This window comes from Typopeltis vanoorti, chromosome 8, assembly GCF_054136105.1.
Source record: "Typopeltis vanoorti isolate ZY-2024b chromosome 8, IOZ_Tvanoo_1.0, whole genome shotgun sequence".
In the NCBI taxonomy this organism is placed as follows: Eukaryota; Metazoa; Arthropoda; class Arachnida; order Uropygi; family Thelyphonidae; genus Typopeltis; species Typopeltis vanoorti.
In genome coordinates this window covers 27,328,060-27,341,677 of record NC_143556.1, presented here as the reverse complement: position 1 = coordinate 27,341,677, position 13,618 = coordinate 27,328,060, and the positions used below count along the sequence as shown (strand labels likewise).

Genomic DNA, 13,618 nt, shown 5'->3' with positions numbered 1-13,618 from the left:
TCGCCATCTTTATCAAAGAACGGTAGTATAAAAGAAATGAGTCAGTGTACTAGCTGTGAAATGTACGCTTTGCGGAGTGCGGTCGGAGTGTGGATAGATGATAATAAAGGATTGAATGTGTGTAGAAAATGTAGAGAGAATGAGGAATTGAAGTGTATTTTGGATAATGAGTGTGATATTTTTGTCAAACTTCAGAATGAAGAAAATAGCGAAATGACATAGCAAGATTGTACATGAGAATTATGAGAGTGTGAATGATAGTATTAATGGTTTCTCAGAGAATAAAAAAGATGAGATAGATGCATTGAGTCAGATTGCGTTGTTGAATGGCGCGATAGAAAGGACAAAACAGCAGCTAGAATGCATGAACAAAAGTCGACTAAATGAACCAACCAATAATAAAAGGTATGACAGGAAAAATAGATGTATGAATGTGAACATGAACAAAATGAAGGATAGAGTGCTGTATGGAGACTCGTTAGTACGAGGTATGTTAGTAGAGGATTTGACAAAATCGTACCAACCTGGTGCGACCATAAAGGATGTAACTGAGTCTATTAGAGAGCAAAAGGAAAGGGTGAAAGAAATGATTGTTGTGGCAGGTACGAATGATTTGAAAGGAGATAAAATGGAAATGATAGAAGACCTGAATGAATTGTTTGAGGTAGCAAAAGAAAAGAGTGAGAGAGTTAGAATGATTAGTCTTTTGCCACAGTATGACAGTGAAATGTTTAAAAGGAGGGCCATAATTGCGAATGACTTTATGCATGGGTTATGTATGACGAGTGGTGTGGAATTTGTGGACGTGTGGAGCGAGTTTGATGGGCGAATGGATCTATATAAGATGGACGGCTTGCATTTGAATGGTTACGGTGTAAGAAGACTTGAGAAAGTGTTGCTGAATGTAGTGGATGTGCAAATTCAGGGATACTAGATTTGTTAAGGGGGGGGGGAGTAGATATACAGTCCTTAGGGAGGCAGTTGAATGTATGAATGAATATAATATGCTAGAGCAAATAAGGACAACAAACCAGAGTGGGATAGTTAATATAAGGCATCAAGGTAGGGTTGGGGCTAATGGGGGGGGGTCTTAAATTCATGTACACTAATACTAGGAGTATTAGGAACAAGAAGGAAGAGTTTTTGGCCATGGTTGGCACTTCCAGACCACAGGTTATTGGTATTAGTGAAACATGGCTGACTGTAGATGAAATAGCTAGTGGGATTGAATGTGATGGGTATAGTGTGTTCAGAAATGACAGAGAGAATAAAATGGGGGGAAGAGTATTGTTGATGATAGCTGATGAGCTACAGCCAAGGAGAATAGAAGTTGAATTGCAGGATAGAGAAAAGAGCACATTTGAGGCCATTTGGTGTGAGATTGTGGCTAGCAGAAATAAATATACAATTGGGTGCTGCTATAGACCAGGTGATGGAAAAGATGGTGGTGACAGTATGCGCAAGCAAATAGAAGAAATGAGTGGAAGGAGGGTGATTATTATGGGAGATTTCAACTATTGTCGCATTCATTGGAGTGAGGAGAGGACACACGGGAGGAAGGAAATGGATTTTATGCGGTTATTAAGGGATAACTATCTGCGACAGCATGTAATGGAAAATACTAGGGGTCAGAGAGTGCTTGACCTAGTAATTACATCTGAGGATTTGGCTGTAACAAATATGACCACATTGCCACCAATCGGTGAGAGTGATCATAGGGTCTTGACTTGGGAGGTGGCTAAAGGTGTAGAATTTTCAGTTAAGACAAGGTACATGTGGAATTATCGGGCTGGAAAGTATGACAAGCTTAGGAGTTTGATTGGCTCAGTGCCATGGCATGTACAACTGCAAGGACTAGAAGTTGATAGTGCATGGGAGGTAGTTAAGAAGTGCCTGCATGAAGCAATGGCTGACTGTATACCTAGAGTCCGAATAATAAATCAAGTAGGGGTTAAATAGATGAATAACACCATTAAGCTTGAGCTGCAAAAAAAGAAACAACTATGGAGGGAATTTAAAGAGAAAGGTGACACGCAGGCACATGAACGGTATAAAGCGCAGGCAGAAGGGTGACGAGTGTGGTAAGAAAAGCAAAAAAGGATTACGAAAGAACATTGGCCATGCAAGCTAAAGAGAATCCTAAACAGTTTTTTTAGATATGTAGCAAGTAAAAGGAAAAATGTACATGGCAGAATGATTTTAAAGAATGCCGATGGTGGGGATGTAACTGAACCAGTTGAGATAGTTGAGTTACCGAGTGAGCACTTTGCAAGAATATATTATCCAGGTGGTGACATTGCAGAAACGAATAAACCAGTAGATTATACGGGAATTGTGGTGAATGAAGAGGAGATGAGTAGTCTATTGCATAACCTCAATGTCAATACATCTGTGGGATTGGATGGTATACCAGCTCGTGTAGTACGAGAAGCAGCTAAAGAATTGTCAGCACCCTTGACCATTTTGTTTAATTTGAGTCTCGGGTCTGGGTTAGTCCCGAGGTGGTGGAAGGAGGGGAAAATAGTTCCACTGCATAAAGGTGGTTCCAAGACTGCTGTTGTAAATTACCGACCGATTAGCATATCAGGAATCATTGTCAAGGTCTTAGAAAAATTAGTCAAGAAAAGAATACAGGATTGGATAGATGAAAATGGGATATTGTATGGGGGACAACATGGTTTTGTGAAGGGTAGATCATGCCTCAGTAACTTGCTCACGTTTTATAACACAGTGACGGCTGAACTGGATAGGGGTAGTGGGTTTACAGTGATACTACTGGACCTTGCCAAGGCCTTTGATAGGATACCACATGGAACCCTAATCAGTAAACTGGAGCAGATGGGGATGGATATAGGTTTGGTGAGATGGATAGGAGGGTGGTTGAAGGAGAGATACCAGAGAGTGGTTTATTCAGGAGTGGAGTCAAAAAGACATCTTGTGGCTAGTGGAGTGCCGCAGGGCTCTGTTCTTGGACCACTGCTTTTCAATTTGTTCATCAATGATATTGGAAAGGATTTGAGAGGAAGTGTTCACTTGTTTGCTGATGATGCAAAGTTGGGTAGAGCAATTGTGAGTGTACAGGATGTCAAAATTTTACAGGATGATTTGGATAGTTTGGAGGACTGGGCTTGGAAAAATGGATATCAGTTTAATGTGGCAAAGTGTAAGGTTATGCACTTTGGGGTGAAAAGAATAGCAGCAGTATATTGCATTGGTGGAACCGTACTCCAGGAGATTGATGAGGCCAGGGATTTGGGAGTGCTGTTGAATAGGGTGTTGAAGTTTAGGGGGCACATTGCAAAAGTGACTAAAACAGCTCACCAAATCACTTGGGTTCTGAAAAATACTTTAACATGCAGAGACAAACAAGTTGTTGTTCCTCTGTATCGAGCCTTGATAAGACCCCATCTGGACTTCTGTGCCCAGTTATGGGCACCAGGGTTTCTTCGTGATGGGGAAGAAGTGGAGAGGGTCCAGAGACGAGTGACCAAGATGATAGCAGGTCTGTGCAATGAACCTTATGAGAATAGGTTGAAGATTTGTGGTTTGCAGAAATTGGACGATAGGCGAAGGATGGGTGATATGATTGAGACATTCAAATTACTGAAGGGTTTTTCTAAGATTGATCCAGAAGATATTTTTGAAAATATGACTGGTGGTGGGTGGACTAGGGGCCATGCATGGAAGCTGGGCAAGAGCATGGTTGACAAGGGTGTTAGGGCTAGGTTTTTTACTTGGAGAGTGGTGAATGAGTGGAATAAGCTTCCAGAGTCTGTTGTGGGTGCTACGACCGTGAATGAGTTCAAGGCAAGATATGATAGATACTGTGTGAATGTTGAATAGTTGTTCCAGAGATGATGTTAGGGCCTCCCGGAACTCTGTCGACTCCTTGGAGTTTCCCGGAACAATAATAATAATAATAAAAGTCAGTGTGTCAATATAGGATAACTAGAATTATCAGGGTGGACGGTTGAAGCGATGGCCTCTTGTTGGAACAGATTCTTGGGAGGAGGTGGGGGATACACCTTCTTCCAAAAAGAAACTAAACTTTTGATAGAAAATAAAACACAGGCTAATTATAATTATTCAAGTCATTTATTTCAATCAATATACTCTCCCTGAGCTTCGATATAGCGTTTGACACGGTCAGTTAATTCGTGAAATGAGTTTTTTATATCGGTTTTTGGGATACTGTTGAGGGTTGTGGTTACTGCCGCTTGAACATTTTCAATGGTGTCGTATTGCTTTCCTTTCACTGGTAAATGAAGTTGGGTGAAGAGAAAGAAGTAACAGGGTGCTAAATCAGGTGAATACGGAGAGAGTGATCCAACACACAAACTTGGTTTTTGCTCAAAAACCGTCTCACAATGTTTGAACGATGAGATGGGGCATTATTGTGCAAAAGTGACCAGCTTCCTGCATCAGTATTCATGCTGGACACGACGAATTATCGCTATCATTCGCTTCAAAACTTTGAGATAAACTCACCATTGATGGTTTGGCCAGGCAGAATGAATTCTTTATGGATAATGCCTTTGGAATCATAGAAACAAATCACCATTGTCTTTACTTTTGACTTCTCCAATCATACTCAAATCACCACATTTCGTCACCAGTAACGAGCATTTCAAGGAAATTTGACTCCTTACAAATGGTTTTAATTGAGGTCCTTGCAGTGTTCAATTCGATATTTTTTGGTTGTCGGTCAATTTGTGGGGAACAAATCACGAATTAAATTTACGAAGGCCCAAACTCTCGGTCAAAATGTTGTGCATAGTTGATTTTGGAATCCCTAATTCATCTTCAATCAATCTCATGGAAAATTTCGGGTTTTCTTTGATGAAATCATGCACTTTTTGGTTAACTTCGCTCAGTCCAGTTTTTGGACGGCCCGGCTTTTTATCGTTCTCAAGTGTTTCACGACCACTTTGAAATTGCTTAAACCACTCATAAACTTGAGAACAGGATAAGCATTCATCACCATATGCTTTTTGAAGCATTTGATGCATTTCGGTAAAACTTTTATCAAGTTTAACACAAAAGTCAATTGCATCTCTCTGTTTGAAACTCATTTTCCAGCTGTTCGTCAAAACACACTGTCACTCTTGGCACTATAACTCGGCTTCTAATGAAACAAATGTCATAAACACAGTTGACACAACACTAATGAAGGTTGCCACTTTCGACAACAAAAAGATACAACTGGTGGCGCCACTAGTTTCTTCTATTTTCAAAAAGTTTTGTTTCTTTTTGGACAGAGGGTGTACATCAGGTAATACTGAATCCAGTGGAGTCTGGAGGGGATAATGATAGGTATAGAAACAGCGACATTTTTATTCTTTATACTAATGCTAGGAGTATCTGGAATGAAGGGGATGGATTGGTGATGCTGATAGCATCAGCCTGTCCAAAGATTATTGGGATCTCCAAGCCATGGTTGATGGAAGATGATATACTAACAGGAATAGATGTATCAGGGTACAGCATTTTTTGATAGGATAGGGATGGAAAATGCTTATGATAAGTGATGACTTATGTCCTCTCAGAGTGAAGGATTTAAATAGTAATGGCATTAATGGTTTTGAAAGCATATGATGTGAGATAGAGGTGGTTAGGGAAGAATATTTAGTGGGGTGTTGCCAAAAGCCTGGGAGCATAGAGGGTGATGGGCAAGTGATGTTTAGGCAGTTGAGATTGGCAAATGCAAGAATGATTGTTTTGGAAGATTTTAACTACAGCAGTATAAATTGCGAACAGGAAACTGCATGTAGTAATGATTATGGGAATGGAATTTCTACAATTCTTGAGGGACAAATGTCTCAGGCAACATGCAGTAGAAGGAACACAAGTTTCAAGAGTTTTGGAATTGGTCATCAGAAAGTCTGATTATAACTGAGATGGCATCTCTGCAACCAGTTGGAGAGAGTGACCATATGGTTTTGACTTGGAAGATGAACAGACATGCAGGAGTATCAAAGAGAAAGGAATGTATGCGGAATCATAATGCAGGTGATTATAATATTTCTTAGATATCAGCTTTGGGCAGTGAGGGAGAAATTGGAAGGGAAAGATGTCATTAGTGCTTGGGAACTTTTGAAAGAATATTTATGAGAAGTAATAGCAAACTGTATACCATGAGTGAAGAAGAGAACATAATTTGGTAGTTTGTTATCCACTGAATTTGGTAATTAAGTGGATAACAAACAATATCAAACAGGAACTGCAGGTAAGAAAGACATTATGGAAGAGATATAAGGAGAGGGGGCAGAGCAGATACATGAAGAATATAAGACTCAGGCCAGGAGAGTGACTAGTCTGGTAAGGAAAACAAAACTGGAATATGAGAAGAGATTGATCCTGAGATCCAAAGAAAATCCTAAGGAATTTTTTAGTTATGTGACCAGTAGAAGGAGAAATGATTGGGGAAGAATGACACCAGTGGATAAAAATAGGAATAGAGTAAGTGATGCAAAGGGCATAGTGGAGTTGTTCAATGAATAATTGAGATATTTCATCCTGGAGAAGTGGGTTTTAATACTAGAGGGATAGGACAGGTTTGAGGTTTAGAAGTGCAAGAGGAGAGTGTGTTTCAATTACTGAGTATTCTGGATGTCAATAAAGCAGTGGGACTGGATGGAATTTCACAAAGGTTTTGAGAGAATGTGCTAAAGAACTGACAGCAAATCTGACCAGAAAAGATACCTAAGAAGTTGAAGGAGTGTAAGATAGTGCCATTGCGTAAGGGTGGTAATAGACTGGAAGTGTCAAATTATATACCAGTTCTGTTTCATCAGTAGTTGTTAAGATCTTGGAGAAATTAGTGAGGGACCATATACTGTGTTGGGCAGATGAGGGTAATGTTATCTGTGAGAGTAAACATAGATTTGTTAAGAGGTGCTCTTTTACATAATATGATTGCCTTTTATAATAAAATGACAACAGTGGTTGATGAGGGAAAGGCATATTCTACCAATTTTTTTGGATTTTACAAAGGCATTTGACAGGATACCACATGATAAGCTGATATTTAAGTTTGCAGCACTTGGGTTTAGATGTCAGGTTAGTGAACTGGATTCAGGATTGGCTGTCTGATAGGTATCAGAGAGTTGTGTATGAGGGAGCAGTATCAAGGAGGCAGAAGGTTACAAGTGGGGTCCCACAGGGCTCAATACTGGGACCTGTATTGTTTAATCTTTATATCAATGATGTTGCCAATGGATTAACCCTTTAACTGCTGATTTTATATTCTACTGACATTGTCCCATGCACTGAATTAATTTTGCAAAAAATTTAGAAATAAAATCAATTAAAATTCTTACTGAAGTAAGACGTCTGGACAGCATCATACATTCTTGATATACACTTGTTCACTCACAAAAATGTCAATAATAGTGTTTTATAAAATTTGCATAATCAAGGGGTGTCCACTTGATTAAGCAAATTACACACCTTAATTTATGTAGAATCACCAGGATCTTCTTCATCTGAAGTATGCAATTCACTTAACTTGGACAGTTCTTCTCCTGACTCATTTGTTGTTAACAATTCATCAGTAAGATAACGCGGATATTTACTGATAGACGCCATATTGTGACATCACGGAAATCCCCTCAGTCAAGTGGTTTATGCATCGTGCTGCATATTATTATTATTATTATTATTCGTGACACCTCCAAGGAGTCCGGAGACTCATCGCAGGAGGACACCTACCGTAACTCTCAGTCTCCACCCAAACCTCTATTACCAATAATCCACATCAATGCCATCTACTGCCCTCCACCACAACTAGTATTTTTTTGTCTGTAAATCGAGTGTGTTCTGAAGGGCTGATTTGTCTGTATGTGAAATGAAAAATCGAGGAGTTAAATCGATTTTTCATTGATCGAGTTAACTTGATCGTAGCAAGGTTGCCAAATTAAAAACTGGTAAAGTTTTTAATTTGGCAACGTTGCTACGATTGAGTATCAAGGTTGATCATGGTAAGTTCATTTTCAAAATGAGGCCAAACAGCAAAGACGTCATCAACATAACGAAACTAATGAGAGAGTTGGGGATGAATGGATGAGAACAAGGTATCTTCCAGATGGTTCAAAAAATAGTTTGCCGAAGGTGGAGACAGTGGGTTACCCATAGCAGTACCTTCAACTTGTCGAGATCTTGTTTTTCCAACTGAAATATCTTGATTCTATAACAAATTCCTTTGTTTCTACACACTGATTATGTCATGTTATTTTCAGTACGAAATATACGTACTTTCATTTCATTGGTTATCATGTAAATTGTTTATAGTCATGCCACAGGTACCTTTGATGATTAGTTTATTTTGATAATGGAGTATACTGTTGAAAGCACAATTATTATTATTTTGTACAATAATATATTGTCTATTATATGTGTTGTGTATATTGTATATATGTGTAAAGTTAATATTGAAGTAAATTAATCCATTGATTTGCTTATAAATTTATTTATTTGAAATTATAGCTGCAGTTCAAGTTAAATGTATTCATGATATGAGAAATGTACTTGAATTTTGAGATTGACCATTTTCAAGTAAAATTGTGGTTATTGTGTAATTTATCATTTATAATCACAATTGAAATGGGTGATATTCTATGTTTGTTTTGTATTTGCAGATAGTAGATATAATTTTAGTTCTATCTGTTACCTACTGAATCTCATTTCTTCATTTTGAATGTGATTATAGATGAGTACTGAAATATCAGTTGCATTAAAGTTAGTAACATTCAAAAGTATTTTAGATATTCTCTGTCATTTTTGTTTTTCTTTGTGAAAATTCTTAATGCTAAGCTAGTTTTTTACTTTTATCTGTAGGTTTCTTGTGAGTGTTCTGTATTCAAAAGCTAAGCTAGCTGCTGCTTTTGCAGGAATTGTATATTTCTTAACATATGTACCATACATGTATATAGCTGTTAGGGAAGAAGCTGCTCATGACCACATTCCTGCTTGGCTGAAATCTCTAGCTGTAAGTTAATTTTTTAAATGAAGTGTATTCATAGCCATAAACATTTTTAGAACAAATAATGTAATATTTTTTTACTTATGTTGCAGTTTATGGTTATGTGTATCCCTTCCTTTTATGTTAAGCCATTGTTAGGAATTAATCTCCACGGAGCAATGAGACTCATTATCTGTTCTAGGTCCACTCATAGATGATTTACTTTAAAAGAACTTTTTTTTTTTTTTTTTTGTAAAGCAATAGTACTCATTCTTTGTTGGCAGGAACAATTGAAGATTAAAAGGATATGAAAGGAGAACTCAAAAAAAGAAGAAAAATAATAAATAAAAAAAAAATACTGATATTGTTACTTTAATAGTGTAGTAATATTTTTGGAACAGCAAATTAAGTATATGGCATACAATTTATTCAGCATAAATTTATTATACCAGTATATTAAAAATAAGTAAAATGTATGTGATAAATTTTAATGATGAAATTTGATATAGCAATATACAGAAAGTCTTATGTAGTTAATATATTAACAATAGATACAGTGAAAAATGCACATTTTATTAAATAACTAAGCTTATTTGTATATTAGTTAAATGTGTAAAAAATTACTGTATATTACAGCTTTCTTAAATGTACTACATTTGTATATCATACTTCTCTTCATCAGCCAGTTTCAAGTCCATTTCTGAATGAAGGCCTTCCCCCAAGTCCTCCATTTAGTCCTGTCTTGAAGTTTTCTATTCCAAGTTTCAGCCATCTCTTTGGTCTTCCTGTATCTCTCTTTCCATCGCTGGAATACTATTTAGTATCCGCGTTGTCCATTTTTGAGTGTTACTTCCGATATGAACTGCCCATTATCATTGAGATTTTTTAATGGCTGTTATAATTTCTCTCACTATAGTCTGAACTCTTACTCAAGTATTGGGTTTCTATTTAGAATAGTATACTGGGTAATGAACTTTCCATTTTCCTCTGGGTAATCCTCAACTTGGTCAAAGTCTATGTCATGACTGGAAATAGACAACAGTTAATTTTTTTTCTTTTAAGGCAGATTGGGATGTTTCCTTCACAGTATTTTCCAAAGGCTGTTCTCCCAAGTTGAATTCTACATAAATATCTTCTTGACAGCCTCCCTCTACTGTGATCATTTGTCCTGTGTAAACATAGGAGGCTAATGTATATATATATATATCAATTTCCTGGTATTCCATTTGTACTAGCTTTTTAGTGATGTATTTATTATACATTATTTTTTGTTTTGTCTTTTTTTATATTTAATCTTTTATTTTTATTTTCTGCACTTTGTGGTTTCCTAAAAGAACAATATCATCAGCAAATTGTAGGTGATTTAGTTCTTTCTCTACTATAATTCCTCTAGTTTTCCAATCTAGACTTTTTAAAATTTCTTCTACGGCTGCTGTAAATAATTTAGGTGAAATGTCAACCTCCTTGTAACTCTCTCTTTCTTTTTTCTTTTTTTTTTTCAATAGGAAATTTCATATTTGTTCCTGATTTTATATCACTCGGGTCTCTTTTTATGCGTATTTTTTTTATGCGGTTTTGAAGTTATGCAGTGCATATTTCATGTAGATTTGGGGTTTCCCCATTGTACATAATGAACAGTATGTTACAGCACATTCTAGCATATTGTGAGTAATGTGTAAGCAGCGAGTGTCCGTGAAGTTTAATTTTGGATGTGAGTAAGTGTTTGTCTTTTCATTATTGCAAGTCTAAATTTCGCTAATTTTTATTTTAAAGATTTAATTTGGCCCAATGGAGAAAAAAGCACCTAAGAAAAGCAATTTCTTTGGAAATGAGAATTGCAATTTTAGATTGCTTAGCAAAAGGAGAGGGATCTACGGCGATTGGTAAACATTTTAATTTAGGCGAATCTACTATAAGAGCAATTAAAAAGAATGAAGTCCCAATAAGAAAATCTGTCATTTCTGGCACAAAATTAAGTGTCAAATTATCATCGTACTCAAGAGATGCTTTATCAGAAAAAACGGAATGTAATTTGGATTGAAGAATTAACTCAAAGAAGAATTCCTATAAGCAGTTTATTTAATTAAACAAAAAGCTCTTCGGTTTTATGAACAGATGAAGCAATTGGAGCCATCTACTTCCGCTTCCCAGGCTGATAAAGAATTTTCTGCTAGCAAAGGATGGCTAACCGGATTTTTAAAAAGGAATGCACTTCATAATGTGAAGATTACAGGCGAGAGTTGCAGCAGCAGATGAAGAAGCAGCCAAAAATTTTCAAGAGAAGTTAGCCAGTTGAAGATGGTGGATATTGTCCTGATGAAGTGTTTAATGCTGACGAAACAGGATTGTTTTGTCTAGATGTTCGACTAGGCATTTTCGACAAGAAAATGCCTAGTCAAACTCACATCGCAAAGTCTGAGAAAAAAAGCATGTGGGTTTAAAGCAAGCAAAGATCAAGTAATGTTGTTATTTTGTAGCAATGCATCAGGGGATCGAACGTTGAAACCCCTCTTAGTAAATCAATCTCTAAGACCACATGCTCTAAAAGGCAAAGATCTAAAACAGCTGCAAGTACATTGGATGACTAATACATAGGCCTGGGTAACAACTGCTGTATTTACTGAATGGTTCAATAATTGCTTTGTACTAGAAGTGGAAACATATATGAAGCAAAAAGCTCTCGATTTTAAAGTTTTATTAATTGTTGACAATGCACCAAGTCACATTGTCGCAGTGTACATTGTTTCAAGTCATCCACATTTAGAACATCCAAATGCCCAGCCATGTTTTTTTCCACCCAATACAACAAGCATTATTCAGCCATTAGATCAAAAAAGGCATAATTGCTACTTTTAAAAAAATTATGTTAAGCACACTTTTCAATTTATATTGGTTAAACTAGAAAATTAATCGTTAACAGTAAATTCCAACGTGAGCCGAAGAACTGTATGTCTGGATATCGCGAGCTGTATAAAAAATTAGTAAAACCATCATCAATTACTTTGTCACTGATACTTAATCACTGATTACATTGTCAGAAGAAAAAATCGGCACAGAATGAGGGCGAAGCTAATTCTGTTTGTGAAGAACCATTGCCTTTACCATACAAATCTGATGCTGACTATCTCTTCTGGTAATGAAAGTGATTTCGCACCAGTTTGCAAATGTTGCCGAATATTGTCTAATAGCAACGGTAATTCTGATGAAAAAATGTAAAAAAATTGTTACTTTTCAATAAAATTAAATGAATAAAACTTTAAAACAAACTGGGGATTTCTTATTTTATTGAATTTTTATAAACGTTTTATGCGATTTTAGGTTTATTTTAATTCAGTGCTTCAATTTTATATGGTTTTAGAAAATTATGGAACATATCCCTAATTTTTCAATGAAAGTTAGGTCTTCTTTGTGCGATTTTTTTTATGCGATTTTCTGTGGAACTTATCTACCACATAAAAAGAGACCTGACTGTATTCAGTTGAATTTTTATGTGTGTGTGTGTGTGTGTGTGTGTATACGATTAAGCATATCCATATAAGTTTTTTCATTTCTTTTATTTTTTTAGGGCTTCTTAAATTGCTAACATCAAGATTGAATCAAATACTTTTTCAAAATCAGTTAACACCAGAACTAGGGTGTTTTGGTATTCATTTGTCTTTTCAATGATTTATCTTGAAAAGATAAATCATATATATAGTCACATTTCACTGTTAATAAAGATGATGGTATGCCATATCATTGCATACTGTCCTCCCAAAAAAAAAAGCACTACCTTAAAATCATTCACTGCCCTTTCGGGCAAAAGCATTCCATCCACACACCTACCTGTTTTTTGGACAACTCCCTGTGCTGGTCTCTAAAAAATCTTTTCAATATGCACTGGGGAGATTTTATAAAAAGTAAGGATCTCTCAACCTCTCTTTATATATCTCAGTCATATTATCCTTCTCCAACTGTGTGCCAAATTCTGCAGAATACATTTTCTTATTGTATCATCCAGATTGACAAACAGCCTAGATAAGGCATAATCAAGGTTCTGTATAATGGAACCATCACATTTTTATCTCTCCTGGCAGTATCTATCACCATAGCAGCATGTTGCTGTGTAGTCTTCAGTATGTTTGCAAAGTCCCCCCCCCCCCCGAATTTAACTCCCTGTTGACCATCACGCCAAGGTCACTTAACTCTTTCAGTACAGCAGTATAGTTTCACCAGTACAATACACAGCCTACCTTTTCTGAATTCTAAATTTAAATAACCTTACCTTTAGCAACAGTAAACTTATATTGCTGCTCATTTTGCCTCCTGCTCAACTGGCAGTCAAGCCTTCTGGTCCCTTGCTAAAGCTGTTAGGCATAACTTCTGTCCTTGCATCCTGATAGCACTATGGTAACCTCACCCAAGGAAAAGGCAGACCTCTTGGCATTAGTTTTTTTTCTCCAACTCTTGCCTGGACCACCAGGTCTTTAAAATGATTTCTAATGGTGATTTCTAAATCACCATTAGAAATCACCAAAAGGACATTAGAAAAACTCTCTTTAATCTTGATAATAATAAGGCTCCTAGTCCAGATGGTATTCCTATGGTTCTGCTCAAGTCTTTTGCTCAAGAATTGACACCCATCCTGTATCATCTATATAAACTTTCATATTCTACTGG

The 13,618-nt window shown here is 36.6% G+C and overlaps 1 protein-coding gene across 2 annotated transcripts in view; it reads left to right on the top strand.

Moving 5' to 3' along the window:
- LOC150103869 (ATP-binding cassette sub-family A member 2-like) overlaps positions 1 to 13,618 on the top strand; it is a 975,482-nt gene that overhangs the window by 304,082 nt on the left and 657,782 nt on the right. For both annotated transcript variants that reach the window (XM_090397162.1, XM_090397161.1), the window contains exon 17: positions 8,836 to 8,986. In XM_090397162.1, the coding sequence (XP_090253288.1) occupies positions 8,836 to 8,986 (151 nt within the window). The remainder of the gene's footprint in view (positions 1 to 8,835; positions 8,987 to 13,618) is intronic.